At 41.6% G+C, this 18,972-nt stretch overlaps 2 protein-coding genes across 14 annotated transcripts in view; both read left to right on the forward strand.

Moving 5' to 3' along the window:
* The first annotated feature begins 13,281 nt into the window (after window positions 1–13,281).
* Window positions 13,282–14,353, forward strand: LOC116558920. The gene has a single exon (XM_032289212.1). It carries the CDS (start codon window positions 13,906–13,908, stop codon window positions 14,218–14,220), a length of 315 nt encoding a protein of 104 aa, XP_032145103.1. The 5' UTR covers window positions 13,282–13,905; the 3' UTR covers window positions 14,221–14,353.
* The window catches only part of RPS6KC1 (ribosomal protein S6 kinase C1), a 206,938-nt gene continuing 202,058 nt past the window's right edge, over window positions 14,093–18,972 (forward strand). For 9 of the 13 annotated variants that reach the window (XM_032289202.1, XM_032289210.1, XM_032289205.1 and 6 more), the window contains exon 1: window positions 14,093–14,370. Coding sequence is in view for 5 of the 13 variants with exons in the window: in XM_032289200.1 (XP_032145091.1) it covers window positions 14,266–14,370 (105 nt within the window). In the remaining 8 variants the exon portion in view is untranslated. The remainder of the gene's footprint in view (window positions 14,371–18,972) is intronic. The other 4 variants (XR_004272231.1, XM_032289199.1, XM_032289197.1 and 1 more) reach the window with 3 other exon arrangements.

Raw genomic sequence — 18,972 nt, forward strand, 5'->3', positions numbered from 1 at the left:
TTCAGTATTTTTACTTACTTAGAAATGACTCGGACATTTCATGAATATCTATCTCTCATGTAATATAGCTAAGATTTCAAGTTATAAAAAAGAATTCTGAAACTATGTAATGTTAATTTATAAATATTTATGCTACTTACATTCACCTAATTTACTCACTTTTTTTTTTTTTTTTTTTTTTTGAGACAGAGACTTGCTCTGTCGCCCAGGCTAGAGTGCAGTGGCACGATCTCGGTTCACTGCAATTCTCCTGCCTCAGCCTCGCAAGTAGCTGAACTGCAGGCATGCGCCACCATGCCCAGCTAATTTTTTTTTGTGTGTGTGTATTTTTAGTAGAGATGGGGTTTCACGGTGTTAGCCAGGATGGTTTCAATCTCCTGACCTCCCAGGATGGTTTCAATCTCCTGACCTCGTGATCCGCCTGTCTTGGCCTCCCAAAGTGCTAGGATTACAAGCATGAGCCACTGCACCTGGCCAACTCATCCTTAGCAATTATGTTTGAATTGCTCATGGCAAACAAAGCTTGCCATCATCTGAAGTTACTTTTTATCAAGTCAGGCAGTATCAAAAATATCACAGAAGCAAAGAAATGAAAAAGTTAAGTATGATTTTTCCCTCTATTTTTACTTTCATTAATGACATTCATTAACCCAAATTATTTTCTTTTTTTTTTTTGAGACGGAGTTTCACTCTTGTTACCCAGGCTGGAGTGCAATGGCGCGATCTCGGCTCACCGCAACCTCCGCCTCCTGGGTTCAGGCAATTCTCCTGCCTCAGCCTCCTGAGTAGCTGGGACTACAGGCACGCGCCACCATGCACAGCTAATGTTTTGTAGTTTTAGTAGAGACGGGGTTTCACCGTGTTGACCAGGATGGTCTCGATCTCTTGACCTCGTGATCCACCCGCCTCTGCCTCCCAAAGTGCTGGGATTACAGGCGTGAGCCACCGCGCCCGGCCTAACCCAAATTATTTTCATCATGCATTCAGCTCCTAGGTTGGATTTATGGTTTTATAACCTTAACCATCTAGGATGTTGTTTTTTGTATTTTTAATAGAGTTGGGGTTTCACCAGGCTGGCCAGGCTAGTCTTGAACTCCTGACCTTATGATCTGCCAGCCTTATCCTCCCAAAGTGCTGGAATTACAGGTGTGAGCCACTGCACTGGCTTTGGAGATAAACTCATTTGACTAGTAAGTCTATATTTTAAATCTGCATGCTTGGGCCAGGTGTGGTGGCTCACACCTGTAATCCCAGCACTTTGGGAGGCTGAGGAAGGCAGATCACAAGGTCAGGAGTTTGAGACCTGCCTGACCAACATGGTGAAACCCCATCTCTACTAAAAATACAAAAATTAGCCAAGCCTGCTGGGCGTGGTGGCTCACACCTATAATCCCAGCACTTTGGGAGGCTGAGGTAGGTGAATCACCTGAGGTCAGGAGATTGAGACCATCCTGACTAACATGGTGAAACCCCATCTCTTAAAAAAAAAATTTAGCTGGGCTTGGTGGTGGACGCCTGAATCCCAGCTACTCAGGAGACTGAGGCTGGAGAACAGCTTGAACCCAGGAGGTGGGGGCTGCAGTAAGCCGAGATCATACCACTGCACTCCAGCCTGGGCAACAGAGCAATACTTCATTTCAAAAAAAAAAAAAAAAAAGAGCTTAGAGCATGTTGCCTATTAATGGAGGTCAACATCATAGAGGCTGTGGAGTAACTTTTAGGTCCAAATGTCTCCAAAACTCATCTGGGTAACAAAGCAACCATTTCTGCTAAATTTGGATTTGGTGTATTTTCCCTTTAATCTGGTCTTGAGGTTCTCTCTGGAGAGTGGCTATGAATTCTAGCCCTGTCCCGGTGGAAAGCCAAGAGATTTGGTCATGGATATTTACAGTATGCCTTTCATGGGATACTTCTTTATCCTGGAAGGCAGCCTAATACCTTAATGCCTGATCTGCAGTGTGTCCCTCTGAAAGGAAACTTGTTTGTGCTGCAGATGCCCTTGTGGCTCCATGATTGACCTGTGTCCAGTTTATTCCTATCATAAGAGCCACTTTCTAGGAGAGCCCTGACCAGAACAAGAGTTAGGTTCAGCTGCATCAGTCAGGTGAGACACAGAGAATTCAAAATGAACTCTGAAGCAACATAAAAATCATAAGAATTCGCTACAGGGTTTTACAAGAAAATATACAGATCAGCCTAGGAGAAAATTCAGAAGCCTGTTCAAAATAATTGGCTGAATGCCAGAAAGGTGTATTTTGAAGACCAATTTAGTTAAATAGGTGGCTTTTCAATTTAGCTCTGTTTCTTTTTCTTTTCTTTTCTTTTTTTTTTTTTTTTTTTGAGACTGAGTCTTGCTCTGTTGTCCAGGCTGAGTGCAGTGGCACAATCTTGGCTCACAGCAACCTCTGCCTCCTGAGTTCAAGCCATTCTCCTGCCTCAGCCTACCTAGTAGCTGGGATTACAGGCACATGCCACCACGCCTGGCTAGTTTTTGTATTTCTAGAAGAGATGGGGTTTCACCATATTGGCTAGGCTGGTCTTGAACTCCTGACCTCAAGTGATCCACATACCTCAACCTCCCAAAGTACTAGGACTACAGGCATGAGCCACTGTGCCCAGCCAGCTTCTGTTTCTTAACTGGATCACTGAGATGAGGGCAGAGCCCATTAATGAATAGGGAAGGCAAGGCGTTCTCTATGCTAGAGCTCAGCATAATAGCTCTGAAAAAAGAAGCAAACTTGACTGACTGAGGACCTAACTTTATAAACACTTTATCTTCCTTTCTTCTCACCTTTGGGGTGGGATAGCAGCTAAGCAAAAATGTTGGTACATTCTTCTCATCAATTAGTTGTGTTTTAAAGAGGAAAACTTTTTGAAATCTTTTTAGAAGCTTCTGTACATAAATCAAAATAGACATCCCTGCTCTTTTACCAAGGACCTGTCAAGATGGGCGGCGTTTACACAAAAACTGTGAAGAAGGCAACTGGTTGTCGTAGAAAAGTATATACACATGCTTGGGCGATGACTTCCATGTGCACAAGCGTATGTGTGAGGAGATCACCATTATTCCCAGCAAGAAGCTCTGTGACAAGACAGCAGGCTACGTCATGCATCTGATGAAGCGGATTCAAGAGGCCTGGTAAGAGGTATCTCCATCAAGTTGCAGGAGGAGAAGAGAGAAAGGAAAGGTAATTATGTTCCTGAGGTCTCAGCCCTGGGTCAGGAGATCATTGAAGAAGATCATGACACTTAGGAAATGCTGGCTTGGACCTTGGCAGTCTGTCCAATCTACAGGGCACTCAGCCTGCAGCTGGGATGAATTGTAAAATGCCATGTGGAGCTGTTTGAATCTTTCTGCAATGGTGTAAAATGTTCAATAAATCTGAGACAACAACAACAACAAATGGACATCCCTCGGTGGGCCTAACTTGGGAGTTCTTATTTTAAAATACATTTCTTATATGAGCAGTGTCATTCATCTGAGAACATCCCATATAACTGGCCAATGTAATTCTAAATTAGTAAGATTTTGTCACTTTTGTAAGTATTTGCAGCTTCTGGGGCCTAATGGTTATACCTGTAAAGGAAGATGAAGCCAATTCTTTAGAAATTAAGGATTCCCCACCCACTTTTTTTTGAGATAGAGTTTCACTCATTACCCAGGCTGGAATGCAATGGCACAATGTCAGCTCACTGCAACCTCTGCCTCCCACGTTCAAGCGATTCTCCTGCCTCAGCCTCCCAAGCAGCTGGGATTATAGGCCCCCACCACCACGCCCGGCTATTTTTTGTATTTTTGGTAGAGACGGGGTTTCTCCATGTTGATCAGGCTGGTCTCGAACTCCTGACCTTAGATGATCCACCTGCCTTGGCCTCCCAAAGTGCTGGGATTACAGGTGTGAGCCACCACACCCAGTCCCAAGGATCCCACTTTTTACATTGAATCATAGGTCTCTCAGAGCCAACATAAAAGCTGAAGAAAGAAATAGCATGAGGTTGGATCATATAATGCTTTCATAGCGTTGCTTCATTGCATAGATGTTTTCTTCAGGCTGGTGGGTAACCTGGTGTCAATTACCCCACTCCATGGCTAGCTAATTCTCTTACAGTAGTTTTATTTTTTGGTGACAAGTGCTCCACTCCAATAGCTCTTAAGTACCCAATCCATGCCCACCAGTCAAGTTGTGATATTAGTCCCGAGATCCCCTTGACCAACTTAGTCAATGACATTCCCCTACCTAAATGCACAAGGAAAAGAATCAAGGGGGAGAGAAACCCTGAACCCCTGTGAATCTCTGAAAGCTGGAGTTCACTCCTCCCGCAGCAATAACCATTTCCTGCGATTGCTGTCAGTTACTTTTAAAACTGCTGCTCTTGCTGGTGACTGTCAGCCACCACAAATCCCAAAATGTTATATGCTCTTTCACAACCCAAACAAACCTGAATTTCAAAACCCAAAAAGATTGAGGGGCTCAATGTAAAAAAGAACGGAGTCCAATCTGAGAGAAACAACTCCCAGATTCTGTGGAGAAGACAGGCGACCTTCAAAGGGGTCAGCATTCCTCAAAGGGTCTTGGGAGTCACCAACAGTATTCTCTGGTCCCTTTGTCAGTCATTGGAACAGTCACAGGTAAAATTACAATACATTAGTTACAGATCTAATTGGCTTTTATTTGTAATTCACAAATTGGGGCAACCTTTATTCTACAAAACAGACTTAGAACTTCCACCGAGTAATAGCAGAACAGTGGGTATTGGATGGTGAGAACGAGGAAACAGAAAAATTGAAAAAAAAAACCTGATTGGTTAACACAGGTTACTTTTATTGTAAGGGCTAAAGCAGAGGAGACTTCTTTATTATGCTAACTCAGGTAGACTGGACTCACTTGTTCTGAAAAAGCTAATCTGTTTTGAAATCTATCTGCTTCCTTAAAGTTTCAGTTTTGTTATGTGGCATTTAGCATGTGTGACTTCATTTTGGTTTGATCTGGTTTGTTAGGGCAAAGTGCAAGAGCTCAGTTCAAAGCAATGGCCTTCCATAACTTCGTTTAACACATATTAACTTAATATTATTATATTTGTTATTTTATTCTGGTCAGAGTCTCAGATTAGTGGTTACATGTTAATGACTTCGGCAATAAGGAAAAATAAATAATGATCATATATTTAATTGCTTTGACAGGAAAAATCATCTTTAGAGCCTTGAAGTTCATGCATTCAGCAAATATTAACACCTCTTATCTTCCAGCCATTGGAGGAACAGCCTCTGCATTTAAAGAGCTCACAGTTTAGTGCCAGGCTTTAATTAGCCAATGCAACATACCATTACCCTGTAATTGGGGCTGTAGTAGAAATGTAGGCTAGAGATGTGGTGGCTGAGAGGAAGGAGCATCTAGTTGCTTTTGAAGGTGAGGATTAGGACTGTAAAAGAGGCCTTCGGGAAGACAGTAGTCCTTGAATGAGCTGCTTCCTGAAGGCTGCGTGTGGGTAGATGAAGTAAGTGACAGAGCAGGAGCATCGGCATCTTGGACAAACACCACCTTGTAAGTTCTTCTTGATTAAAAACTGCGTAAATCTAGCCCCAAAACGTCATCCTAATGGCTAATGTTAGCACAACCAGAAATGTTCCAACCCTAAAATAAATCCCCCTCTGACCAGAAACATGCCAACCCCAAGATAAGCTCCCCACTAACTAGAGACATTTCAGTCCTGCAATAAACTTTCCCTCACATAGAAACATTCTGAACCTGTGATAAGCTCCCACTTCCTAAACCTTTAAATATCCTTAGTCTGTAAGAGAAAATGCTTCTGACCAAAAAAAAAAAAAAAAAAAAAATTGGCCAGAAGCCCCTTTCAGGTTTATTCTCCATAATAAACCTGTTTTTGACTGTTGATCCATTTTTCATGTTTCTTTCTTCTTTCTTCAACTCTTTTAGTAGGGAAATAAAAAGAAACAGAAATGCTCTTCAAGGTGTTGTGAACAGCTGGAGGGGCGAAATTACGAGTTTGCCTGAAGCCCAGAGAAATGAGACTGACTGGTGAGCAAGGACCAGACATGATGGGTCTGAAAAGCTGTGACAGAGAGACATCATGGCAATAGGACCAGTTGAAGAATTTTACAGAGGATTTACATAATTGAATGTGCTTTTAAAATGGATAATTTTAATGGAAATACGGAGGATAGATTGGAGGGAGGTAGGAAGACCAAGGTAGTTTTTATTTCCTATCTCAAGAACACAGTTCTTAAATTGCTAATACTAACTGTGGTAAAACAAACACACAGTAAAGTGCATAAATCTTAAATGTTCGGCTTGATAAATGTTTTCATATGTATACACTTTTATAACTACTAATCAGACTATGAATTTTCCAGCATCTCAGATGATTCCCTCATGTTCTTCCCAGGCAATACTCATTTCACCCTCCACTTCCTACCCTCGGGATAGCTACTATTCTGACTTCTTTACCATAGATTAGGTTTTTGTTTGTTTTGCTTTGTATAGAGACAGGGTCTCACTATGTCGCTCAGGCTGGTCAGGAACTCCTGGGCACAAAGGATCTGCCTGCCTTAGCCTCCCAAAGTGCAGGGATTGCAAGTGTGAACCACCACACCTGGGCCATAATACATTAATTTTAATAGTTTTTGAATTTCACATAAGTGAAATAATAGAATATGTTCTCTTATGTCTGGCTTCTTTTGTTCAAAATTCTAAGATTCATCCTTGATGCATGTAGCATCATTAACTGCTGTATAAAATTTCATTGTACAATTTTTTTTTTTTTTTTGAGACAGAGTCTCACTTTGTTGCCTAGGCTGGAGTGCAATGGCGAGATCTGCGTGCACTGCAACCTCCGCCTCCTGGGTTCAAGCAATTCTCCTGCCTCAGCCTCCCAAGTAGCTGGGAATATAGGCACATGCCGCTATGCCCCACTAATTTTTTTTTTTTTTGTATTTTTAGTAGAGACGGGGTTTCACTATGTTGGCCAGGCTGGTCTTGAATTCCTGACCTCGTGATCCATCTGCCTTGGGCTCCCAAAGTCCGGTTACAGGTGTGAGCCATCATGCCCAGCCATTGTATGATTTTATACCACATTTAAGTTACACATTTTACCACTGATAAACATTTAGGTTGTGTCAAATATTTGGACATTATGACTAATGGTGCTATGAACTTTCTCATGCATATCTTTTGATTTTTATTGATTTATTTGTTTATTTTGAGTCAGGGTCTCACTCTGTCACTCAGACTGGAGTGCAGTGGTTCAATCGTGGGTCACCGCAACTGGCCTCCCGGGCTCAAGTGAATCTCCTCCCTCAGCCTCTTGAGTAGCTGGGATTACAGGTGTGCGCCACTGCTGCCCGGCTAATTTTTGTATTTTTAGTTAAGATGGGATTTCACCATGTTGGCCAGGCTGGTATCAAACTCCTGATCTCAAATTATCCACCCACCTAGGCCTCCCAAAGTGCTGGAATTACAAGTGTGAACCACCACACCCAGGCAATGTCTTTTTAAAAGGATATACTCAATCACTTTGCTTGACTACAGATCCAGAGAGAAAATTGCTAATATTATTAGTGTTTTTACCATTAGTCATTCTGCTACCACAGTCTGTTAGGTGGACATTTGGGGACCATTATGAATACAGCCGCTATAAATAAATATTCACATATAGGCCTTTACATGGACATATGTTTTTACTTCTCCTGGGAAAAGCTTGGCGGTTTCTTACCAAGTTAAATACACCATGTATCCAGCAAAAGTGACTGGTAATAAGGAAAAATGAGATTGCTGGGATATACGACGTATTTAACTTTATAAGAAACTACCAAACTTTCCTAAAGTGGCTGTATCATTTTGAATTTCTACTGGCAATCAACACTGGGTATTTTAAGTTTAAAAAATTTTAGCCACTGTTGTAGTTGTAAGGTGGCATCTCATTGTAGCTTTTTAAAAATTGAGATAAAATTAATATAATATATTACAAGAAAAAAACAAACCCATTCAAAAGTGGGTGAAGGATATGAACAGACACTTTACAAAAGAAGACACTGATGAGGCCAACAAACATGAAAAAATGCTCATCATCACTGGTCATTAGAGAAATGCAAATCAAAACCACATTGAGATACCGTCTCACACCAGTTAGAATGGCGATCATTAAAAAGTCTGGAGACAACAGATGCTAGAGAGGATGTGGAGAAATAGGAACGCTTTTACACTGTTGGTGTGAGTGTAAATTAGTTCAACCATTGTGAAAGACAGTGTAGCGATTCCTCAAGGACTTAGAAATAGAAATACCATTTGACCCAGCAATTCCATTACTGGGTATATACCCAAAGAATTATAAATTGTTCTATTATAAAGACACATGCACACGTATGTTCATTGCAGCACTGTTTACAATAGCAAAGACCTGGAACCAACCCAAATTTCCATCACTGATAGACTGGATAAAGAAAATGTGGCACATATACACCATGGAATACTATGCAGCCATAAAAAATGATGAGTTTGTGTCCTTCATAGGGACATGGATGAATCTGGAAACCATCATTCTCAGCAAACTGACACAAGAACAGAAAACCAAACACCGCATGTTATCACTCATAGGTGGGTGTTGAACAATTAGAACACGTGGACACAGGGAGTGGAGCATCACACAGTGCGGTCAGTTGGGGAGAGCTAGGGGAGGAACAGCTGGGTGGGGAGGGATAATGAGGGGAGAAATACCAGATATAGGTGATGGGGGGATGAAGGCAGAAAACCACCTTGCCATGTATGTACTTATGCAACAATCCTGCATGATCTGCACATGTACCCCAGAACCTAAATTACAATAAAAAACTAAATAAAAACAATTAATATAATATAATATTTTGACCATTTTAATGTGTACAGTTCAGTGGTTTTTATTATATTCGCAAGGTTGTACAGCCATCACCACTATCTAATTCCAGAACATTTCCATCATTCCCCAAGAAAACCTGTACCTCCCAATTCCTTCATTTCCCCCTCCCCCTCCCTTGGCAACCATGAATCACTTTTCTTTCTCCAGGAGTATTTTTCTTCAATGGATTTTTCTATTCTGGACATTTCATATAAATTAAATTGTATAATAGGAAGGATTTTGTGTCTGGCTTCTTTCACATGGTACAATGTTTTCAAGGTTTATGTCCTCTTTGTTTCTTTCTTTCCTTCTCTTTCTTTTCTTTCTTTCTTTTTTTTCCTTCCTTCCTTCCCTCCTTCCCTCCTTCCTTCCTTCCTTCCTACCTTTCTCTCTCTCTCTTTCTTTCTTTCTTTTGTTTTTTGTTTTTTTGAGATAGAGTCTCGCTCTGTCACCCAGGCTGGAGTGCAGTGCTGTGATCTCAGCTTACTGCAACCTCCACTTCCCAGGTTCAAGTGATTCTCTTGCCTCAACCCCCTGAGTAGCTGGAACTACAGGTGTGTGCCACCAAACCCGGCTAATTTTTGTATTTTTAGTAGAGATGGGGTTTTGCCATGTTGGCTAGGCTGTTCTCGAACTCCTGACCTCAGGCGATTCACCCACCTCGGCCTCCCAAAGTGCTGGGATTATAGGCGTAAGCCATTGTGCCCAGCCTAAAGGTTTATTTCTATTGTATCATGTATCAGTATTTCAGTTTTTTAAATGACTGAATATCTCATTATATGGATATACTACATTTTATTTATTCATCAATTCATGGACATTAGAGTTGTTTCCAGTTTTTTTTTTTTTTTTTTTTTTTTTAGAGACGGAGTTTCGCTCTTGTTACCCAGGCTGGAGTGCAATGGCGCGATCTCGGCTCACCGCAACCTCCGCCTCCTGGGTTCAGGCAATTCTCCTGCCTCAGCCTCCTGATTGTTTCCAGTTTTTATTGATTGTGCATAATGTTGCTATGGACACTCATGCACGAGTTTTATTGTGGAGACATTTTTTCAGTTCATTTGGCTTTATATTTCAGGGTGTAGTTGCTGTGTCATATGGAAACTATGTTTAAGTTTTTGAGAAATTGCCAATTGTTTTCCACAGGAGCTGCACCATTTTAAATTCCCACAAACAATGTATAAGACCAATTTCTCCACATCCTTGTCAACACTTGTTACTGTTCATTTAAAAATAAATAGCCATCTGGGCCAGGTGCAGGGGCTCATACCTGTAATCCCAGCATTTTAGGAGGCGGTGGTAGGCTGATCACTTCAGGCCAGGAGTTCGAAACCAGCCTGACCAACATGGTGAAACCTGTCTCCGCTAAAAATACAAAAATTAGCAAGGCATGGTGGCGTAATGCCTGTAATCCCAGCTACTCAGGAGGCTGAAAAACCAGGTGTGGTGGCTCATGCCTGTAATCCCAGCACTTTGGGGACTGAGGTGGGCAAATCACCTGAGGTCAGGAGTTTGAGACCAGCCTGGCCAACATGGTAAAACCCCGTCTCTACTAAAAGTACAAAAATTAGGTGGGTATGGTAGTGGGTACCGGTAATCCTAGCTACTCGAGAGGCTAAGGCAGGAGACGTGCTTGAACCTGGAAAGCAGAGGTTGCAGTGAGTCAAGATTGCACCACTACATCCTGGGGTGGATGACGGAGCCCCCCTCCAAAAAAAAAAAAAAAAAAAAAAAAAAAAATTAGCTCCACGTCGTGGTGCTGCATGTAATCTCAGCTACTTGGGAAGCTGAGGCAGAAGAATTGCTTGAACCTGGGAGGTGGAGTTTGCAGTGAGCCAAGATTGTACCATTGCACTCCAGTGTGGGCAACAGAGTGAGCCTCATTTTTTTTCAAAAAAAAAAAAAAAAAAGAAAGGAAAAGAAAAAGCCACCTGTACTGCAGACTGGGTGTCTTAAACAGCAGAACTTAACTTTCTCATGATTCTGGAGCATAAGAAGTTAAAGATCAATGCCTGGCACGGTGGCTTATGCCTGTAATTTCAGGTGAGGCAGATGGATCACGAGGTCAGGAGTTCGAGACCAGCCTGGACAACATAGTGAAACCTCGTCTCTACTAAAAATGTTTTAAAAATTAGCTGGGTATGGTGACAGGTGCCTGTAATTCCAGATACTCAGGAGGCTGAGGTAGGAGAATTGCTTGAACTTGGGAGGTGGAAGTTGCAGTGAGCCAAGATCGTGCCACTGCACTCCAACCCCGGGTTACAGTGCAAGATTATGTCTCAGAAAAAAAAAAAAGGAAAAAAAAAAAAGAAAAAGAAATTCAAGATCAAGGTATCAGCAGGGCTGCTTTCTTCTGAGGGCCTCTCTTACTGGCTTTTTAATTTACTAGCTTACTAATACTAATTGGGGTACAACATACCCATAGATGCAATTGATTAGACAGTAATTTCCTTAGATGCTGAAACAAAAAAATAGCTCCCAGTCTTTGCAGAGAGGCTGTTTTTATTTTTATTTTATATAGAGACAGGTTTTCACTATGTTGCCCAGCCTCCTGGGCTCAAGTTATCCACCCACCTCAGCCTCCAAAGTGCTGGGCTTACAGGCGTGAGTCACCATGCCGGGCTTATTTTATTTTTATTTACTTATTTGAGACACAGTCTTGCTTTATCATCCAGATTGGCATGCAGTGGCATGATCTTGACTCACCACAACCTCTGCCTCCCAGTCTCCAGCATTTCTCCTGCTTCAGCCTCCTGTGTAGCTGGGACTACAGGTGTACACCACTATGCCCTGCTAAATTTTTTTTTTGCATTTTTTTGTAGAGATGGGGCTTCACCATGTTTCCCAGGCTGGTCTTGAACTCTTGGGCACAAGTGATCCACCTGCCTTGGCTTCTCAAAGTGCTGGGATTATAGCTGTGAGCCACTGCACCCAGCAGAGGCCCTGTTTTTATACAGGTGTACATCTTCAATACTCAGCTAGGCAGTTTACAACCCTGCCTTAGCCTTTTCATTTTGCTTGTACAAAGCTTCAAGGTTGGCCAGATGGGAAAGTTTAAAGCCTTCTCAAGTCTTTCCTGAGTATGTGCATAGCTCTGGTCATGTGCATGGTCTTCTAGATTCTCAGGAATATATTGGAACTTTTCAAGGCCCTTATTCTTCCAAAGCTTCTCATTCTCCAGCCTTTTCTCTTAAGCTTCTTGGGCAGTCTGTTGTTTGCTCAGCTGTTATCCATTACTTCAGGCAGCAATGGCAAACACATTTACTTATAAATATTGTGGAAATATGTCCCCTGGTTAATGGCTTTAGCATTGGGACAAGGTGAAGGCAAGCCTTTTGAGTTGGTCTTCTGGGAGCCATCAGACAAATACGACCAAATATTTCTTTATTTATAGTAATAATTACTATTCTATAAAAATGAGGTCTCTTCTACTGGTTCTAAGAATGTTAGCTGTTATTTCGAAGGATATCCCTGAGCTGAGGAGCAGGGGATGGGCCTAGGGTAAGTTAAAATGCCAGATTGTTTGCTGTTCTTAGAGATTCAGCCTATTTTTCTTAAGGGTTCCTGGGTTGCTGTAAGCTTTTGGTTAGTTTCCAGAGTTCTGAAAGAGCTAATACTGAGAGTTTTTGTTAGTTTTTTTCATAGTCAATATGGAGCAGTGAACTTTTGGAGTTTCTTACTCCACTATTTTCCTGTGTAGTTTTAGTAGATTATTTTTATTTTTTGTGCAGTGGTGTTTCTCAGCTCACTGCAATCTCCTCCTCTGGGGTTCAAGTGATTCTCCTGCCTCAGCCTCTTGAGTATCTGGGATTACCGATGCCTGCCACCAGACCCTGCTAATTTTTGTATTTTTGGTAGAGACGGGGTTTCACCAAGTTGGCCAGGCTGGTCTTGAACTTTTGACCTCAGTTGATCCGCCCACCTTGGCCTCCCAAAGTGCTGGGATGACAGGCATGAGCCACGACGCCTGACCTTGGTAGTTATTTTCTTAAAGATGAATATATAATATCTTTCTGTGTGCTTATTTACCTTCTGCATTTCGTTGTTAATGAACATTAGTTCTTTTTCATTTTCAAAAAAATTGAGTTTGTGATATTTTTCTAAACAATTGAATTGTAGACTATCTTTGTAACTGCAATGCCAAATCAGCATCATGTCTGACACACAGTAGGTGGTGAATTCAGTTTAATGAATGACAGATAGCCAGACTTAGGTATAAGTAGGTTGAAAAAAAGGGGCCAGTGGTGAGAAAGAGATTAAACATACAGAAAGGAGATTTGGAATGTCATTGAAACAGTGTCTTAAGGTCTGCCAAAGAGGATGGGATTCAGCTTACATGAGGAGTCAGTTGTAAAAATAAAGAAGTGACATGTGTACATCTCAGGTTGGCATGGAAATGTGAGAAGATGAAGGAATCGGTACTAAGGGCCGCAGCTGCTTCTTCCTCTTCTTTTTTCCCTGCAAAGTAGGGTGGTGTTGCAGAATGTAGGGAGAAAAAAAGAAAAGGAACAGAGTCTTTAGGATAGTGGCAAAGACTTGGAATGATTATTTTGGGGAATGAGAAAGAACCCTGATCACAAAAAGATAAAGGAATTGCCAAGCGTGGCTAACAACTGGTTGAAATTGCAAAGTGTAGTGAGTGGCCTGGAGTGGACGAGCGAGTTTTTTTCTTTCTTCCAGCCAGAGGCGGACTCCAGACTTTCGAATCTGAGGGGATTTAAAAAAGGTTGATATTGGCTGGGGAGCTTTTTGGGTTGGGGGCTTGCTGTACAGATGTGTTACAGAAAGGCGCACAATGAAAGGAAATTCATCTTAGAAAGAAGGGATATGTCCCAGAGAGGGCGATGTTGCTATGGGTATTTAAAATGATAGCCCGTGAATAGGTAAGCAAAGAAGGTGCTAGGCTAGGGTATCTCTCCACTCCACGGAAGTTTGTACGACTGCGAGGCGGAGGCAGGGAGGACCAAGCTCTCACCGGTGTGGCGTGGCTGTACCAGCTCTTACAAAATCTAGAAGGTGATGGAGCTAGCCTACAAGGAGTCGTCTTTAGTGGAGAGGCCTGAGGTCTCCGCAGTGACGGGGGTGGCAGTGAGACCCCTTAATTTTCAACTACAGGCCAGTCTCAGGTGGCCCAAAGGCGCTGAATCTAAGGTGGAGTCTCCCCTTCCGCTGGAAGCTGGAGGCGGCCTGACCCGGAAGTTTCTTTGCCAACCCGGAAGTAGAACTGGGCAGCGGAGGCGCCGCCGCGGAGCCGCCCTAGAGCCACCGCCCCCTCGCCGCTTTGCCGCTGCGTTGGGAAACCTGGACCGCGGCGGCGCCGGGTTGCCCTCATGATCCCGGGCGGGCGGCGGCGGCGGCGGCGGCAGAGGCGGCGGGAGGATGACCTCTTACAGGGAGCGGAGTGGCGACCTGGCTCGTTTCTACACTGTCACTGAGCCCCAGCGACACCCGAGGGGCTACACAGTATATAAGGTCACCGCCCGGGTGAGTGCCGGTGTCGGGCTGGGATAGGAGCTTGGATTGGGACCTGAGGGTTTGGGGTGGGGACCCTGGTGTGAGGGTACCTGATTGGCCCAGAGCTGAGGGTAGGACTGGGTGCTGCGCCTAGTGGCGGGACTTGCGTGTCGGAGGTAGGGATTTCTAGGTTAGTGGCTGAGTGTGGTATGTCCGGGGCTTCACTGTAGTAGGTCGTGGTAGAGTCCCCTTTCTGGGGGTGGGGCAGTCAGTGGTTGATGGTTTTAAATTGATGACTCAGTTCCCATCCCGTTTGGACTTTACTGAGTTGGCAATTTGCAGAAGTGGTTTTGCTCGCTCCAGGAGGATAATGCACATTTAAAAAATGTTAATTTATGTATTGTTTGGCTTATGTAATAGAAGTTATTTTTTCTCTTGACCTTTATTTAGTATCAGATTTGCTCTGAGAAGGACAGACTCTTGGGAAAGATGTCAGTGTTAGGCCATCAACCGAGGAGCTGGGGATCTGGGCTTTGTCAAACCCTTGAGTTTTTCGTGGTTTTCAGTAGGAGACGTGAGAAAAATCTGCTGTGGGTGGCTTGTGTGAGCTACCACGAGGGCATATTTTAAAGTTGGGAGGCTCCTTTACATCAACTAACTGGTCCAACTTTTGGTACCACTTTATGTTTCATTGCTTTTGTCTTGAGTTTTAGAGAGTCTGCATCTTCAATTACATAAGTATGTATGTATGTGACGTATGTATGCATGAATATGTGTGTATAGTAGGCATTTTGCACATATCACCCGATTTAATTCTCATTTTAATGATGAGGAAACAGATTAAAGGAAGTTTAGTAACTTGCCCAACTTTACATTGCAAGGCAGTAGCAGATCTGTCTGGGATCTGAAACCAGTTTTGCCTAACTCCAAGTTATATAACTTTATCATTATTAATTTTTAAAGAAGATAGGTACAGATTGAGAAAGAATAGTCCAATATACATTTGGAGAATGTAGTAATAGTGTCAAGTAGGCTTTGAGAAGAATCTTAAAGGTTAAGTAGATTTAGATCAGGTTGGGGCATGGGAGCGGCACGTGGTGTGTGGAAGTGGTGCACAATTCAGATAAATGTGAGGAGGGATGGATGAACATGTCTGTTGAAAGATAATGAGAAGACCCGGCCTGCTCTTGGCGATTGCTGTACTGAGAATAGAGGGAAGTTTGTTGCTCCCTGTTTGCACGTAAGGTTGTTATATGGGTGGAGTGTTAATTTCAGGTTGTGTAAGAAATTTTGTGAGATTAAGGGGCCCTTATTATACCACTCTTGAAACCTTTGTAGTCATGGGGCCCTTCAAAAATCTAGACTTAGTTTCCTAACATGTAGGGTATGGAATCAGAACAGTTTTCAACATACATAATATTTTGTTCACAGCATCCTACTTATCCCTTAATTTAACAAGATAGTTATATTGAATTAATCTAGTTGGATGTTTATGTCCCTTAGTGGATTCAGAGCAGTTCTCTATCATTGGCATTTGTTTCTGCTTATATTAACTAATAGATAAGAACATACATGTGCATGGCACACAGTGCCTAAAAACCATTGTTGAATGTTTTCCTCTTCATTGTACTCAGCACACCCAATAAATGTTTAGATCCAGGTACTAAATAATCTGAGGGACATATGCCTGAATAAAGCATGGATCTTCCTTTCAAGGATACTCATAGTAGAAGAGAGTTTACTATACTTAAACAAGTGTAATATAACACATCAAGTTCCACCAGATATTACAGAAAAGAGCTGTGGGAAGACAGTTTGCTTCTGGACCAAGAAATCAGGGAATATGTTCCAATCAAGATAGGTGAAAATGGAAGAATCCAGAAAAGAAGAGGGTATAAAAAGGTAGACAGTTGAAGGAGAAGAGTCCTTAAAGACCTGGAGGTATGAATGTGTGTGGAACTTGAATAGGAAGCACTGAGTATAATTATTTGTATTGTTACTTTACAAAAGGAAAAGTTAACCAGATTCAGGTCTTTTTTTTTTTTTTTTTTTTTTTTTTTTTTTTTTTTGAGACAGAGTCTTGCTGTGTTGCCAGGCTGGAGTGCAGTGGTATGATCTCAGCTCACTGCAACCTCTGCCTCCCAAGTTCAAGTGGTTCTCCTGCCTCAGCCTCCTGAGTAGCTGGGACTACGAGCGCGTACCACCATGCCCAGCTAATTTTTGTATTTTTGGTACAGACGGGGTTGGCCAGGATGGTCTCAATCTGTTGACTTCGTGATCTGCCCGCCTCGGCCTCCTGAAGTGTTGGGATTACTGGCATGAGCCACTGCGCCTAGCCAGATCTCCCACCTTCCTCCAGATGTAGTCTCGCTCTGTCGCCCAGACTGCAGTGGTATGATCTTGGCTCACTGCAACCTCGCCTCCCAGGTTCAAGCAATTCTCCTGTCTCACCCTCTCAAATAGCTGGGATTACAGGTGCCTGCCACTACACCTCGATAATTTATCTGTTTTTAGTAGAGAGAAGGCTTTGCCATGTTGGCCAGTCTGGTCTCAAGCTCCTGACCTCAGGAGATCCAGCTGCCTTCGCCTCCCAAAGTGCTGGGATTACAGGTGTGAGCCACCGCTCCTGGCTAAATTCATATCTTAAATATCTGAAGCTGTGACTTTTTTACTGAACTAAATATTAACAGTATAAACTAGATGATAAAGTAACACATTGCCTTAGAACTAACCAAATTTACATATATGCATGTTACATATTGCTGTGGCTATTTGAACTTGAAAATTGCATACACTGCCTTTTTTCTCCCTGTAAATGTTTGTCTTCATTTATTGCTCATGTTACAGATTTTGTTTTTAAAATATAAGGTCTGAATCAACATGGAGGCATACTTTTAAAATTACGGTGTTTAGTATTATAAAATATTTTTTGAAAGTTAAGAAGAAAAGCACCTTTTCTCAGGATAATTAACCAGGTAAATAGTGTTCTCCTGAGAGAACTTCAGGAGATAAAAATTAGGAATGTCTTCTGTGTGTTTTCTGCTGCTGATTTACTTCTAGCTTCAAGGAACAATTTTCTATATTTTTGATCCTTGCAGGGTTATTTCTGTAGCAGTAGAGTTTTAATCATTGGATGTACCAGTGTTAACTTTTGGATAGCAAAAGGACTTTTTCATCTTCTTAAATCTCCTTTATGCTTTTTTGCATTTCTCTGAAACCTGGTAAGCTTAGATGATTTTGAGGTCAGTTACAAGCATGTTAACAGATTCCACAGTTAAACTCTGTGTTGTTTCTTAATTTCTATCTAGAATAAGTACCTGTATTCGGAATTGGAAAATTCTTTCATACATTCTCTTTGATTCTTTAGTTGAAGGAGACACAAGTATAAAAGAACTGTCAGCAGTATTTTCAGTTATGTCATCATGCTAAGTTTACAAAATTCTCATATTGTAATACAGATTTCGCAGAAACAGTAGGTGTATGGCAGTTCTTGCCTGTATTCTTTCCATCAGTATAAAAAGTATGTTTTTATTTTCAAAAGACAGTGCTGCCTTATAACTTATTTTGTTTATATATAGTCATAATTTACATACAGTAAGATTCACCCATTTTAAGTGTCTTATTTAATGAGTTTTGACAAATGTATACAGTTGTGTAACTATACCATGTTCATCCCTGCACAAGTTCCCTCATGCTCCTTTACAGTCAGTCACTCCTCCTCAACCCCTATCCCTAGGCAACCACTGCTTTGCTTTGTGTCATTATAGATTGGATTGCATTTTGTAGAATTTTGCATACAAGGAATCATATAGTATGCACTTTTCTTTTGGTCTGACTTCTTCTATTAAGTATGATTATTTGAGATTTATCCATGTTTTCATGTGTTTCATTTCCTTTTATTGCTGACTCATATTCCATTGTATGGTTATACTACATTTTATCTATTCACCTGTTGATGGATATTTGGGTTGTTTCCAGTTTTTGGGTATTATGAATACAGCTATTATGAACACTCACATACAAATCTTTGTATGGACATATGGTTTTATTTCTCTTGATACCATACTGCTTTGTTTACTGTAGCTTTAATGTTCTTTCTCAAAATTGTTTTAGCTATTCTAGATTGTTTGCATTTGCATATAAAATTTAGAATCAGCTTGTCTGGTTTCTACAAAAATGCCTGCCCAGATTTAGATTGGGATTATATTGAGAATGTAGATCAATTTCAGAAGAATTGATGTCTTAAAAATATTGTCTTCTGATCCATGAACATACATATCTCCCCATTTATTTAGCTCTTCAGTTTGAGCAGTGCTTTGTAATTCTCAGAGTATAGTCTTGAACATATTTATTTTTATTTATTGATCTTTTTTAGAGATGGGGGTTTAATTGTGTCATCCAGGCTTGAGTGCAGTGGCACAATCATAGCTTACTGCAGGTTGAATTCTTGGTCTCAAGTGTTACTCCCTCCTCAGCCTTTTGCATAGCTGGGATTATAGGCACAAGCTACCCCATTGACTTTGCACATATTTAAAGTTGTTTGGGTTTATTTTCAAACTATGAGAATGTATAAATCCCCATTTTTATACGTAGCTAATGTTTGTTGAGTAATAACAGCTAACACTTACATGG

Source organism: Sapajus apella, unplaced genomic scaffold, assembly GCF_009761245.1.
Source record: "Sapajus apella isolate SASKATOON/1434 unplaced genomic scaffold, GSC_monkey_1.0 scaffold22, whole genome shotgun sequence".
NCBI classification, from domain to species: domain Eukaryota; kingdom Metazoa; phylum Chordata; class Mammalia; order Primates; family Cebidae; genus Sapajus; species Sapajus apella.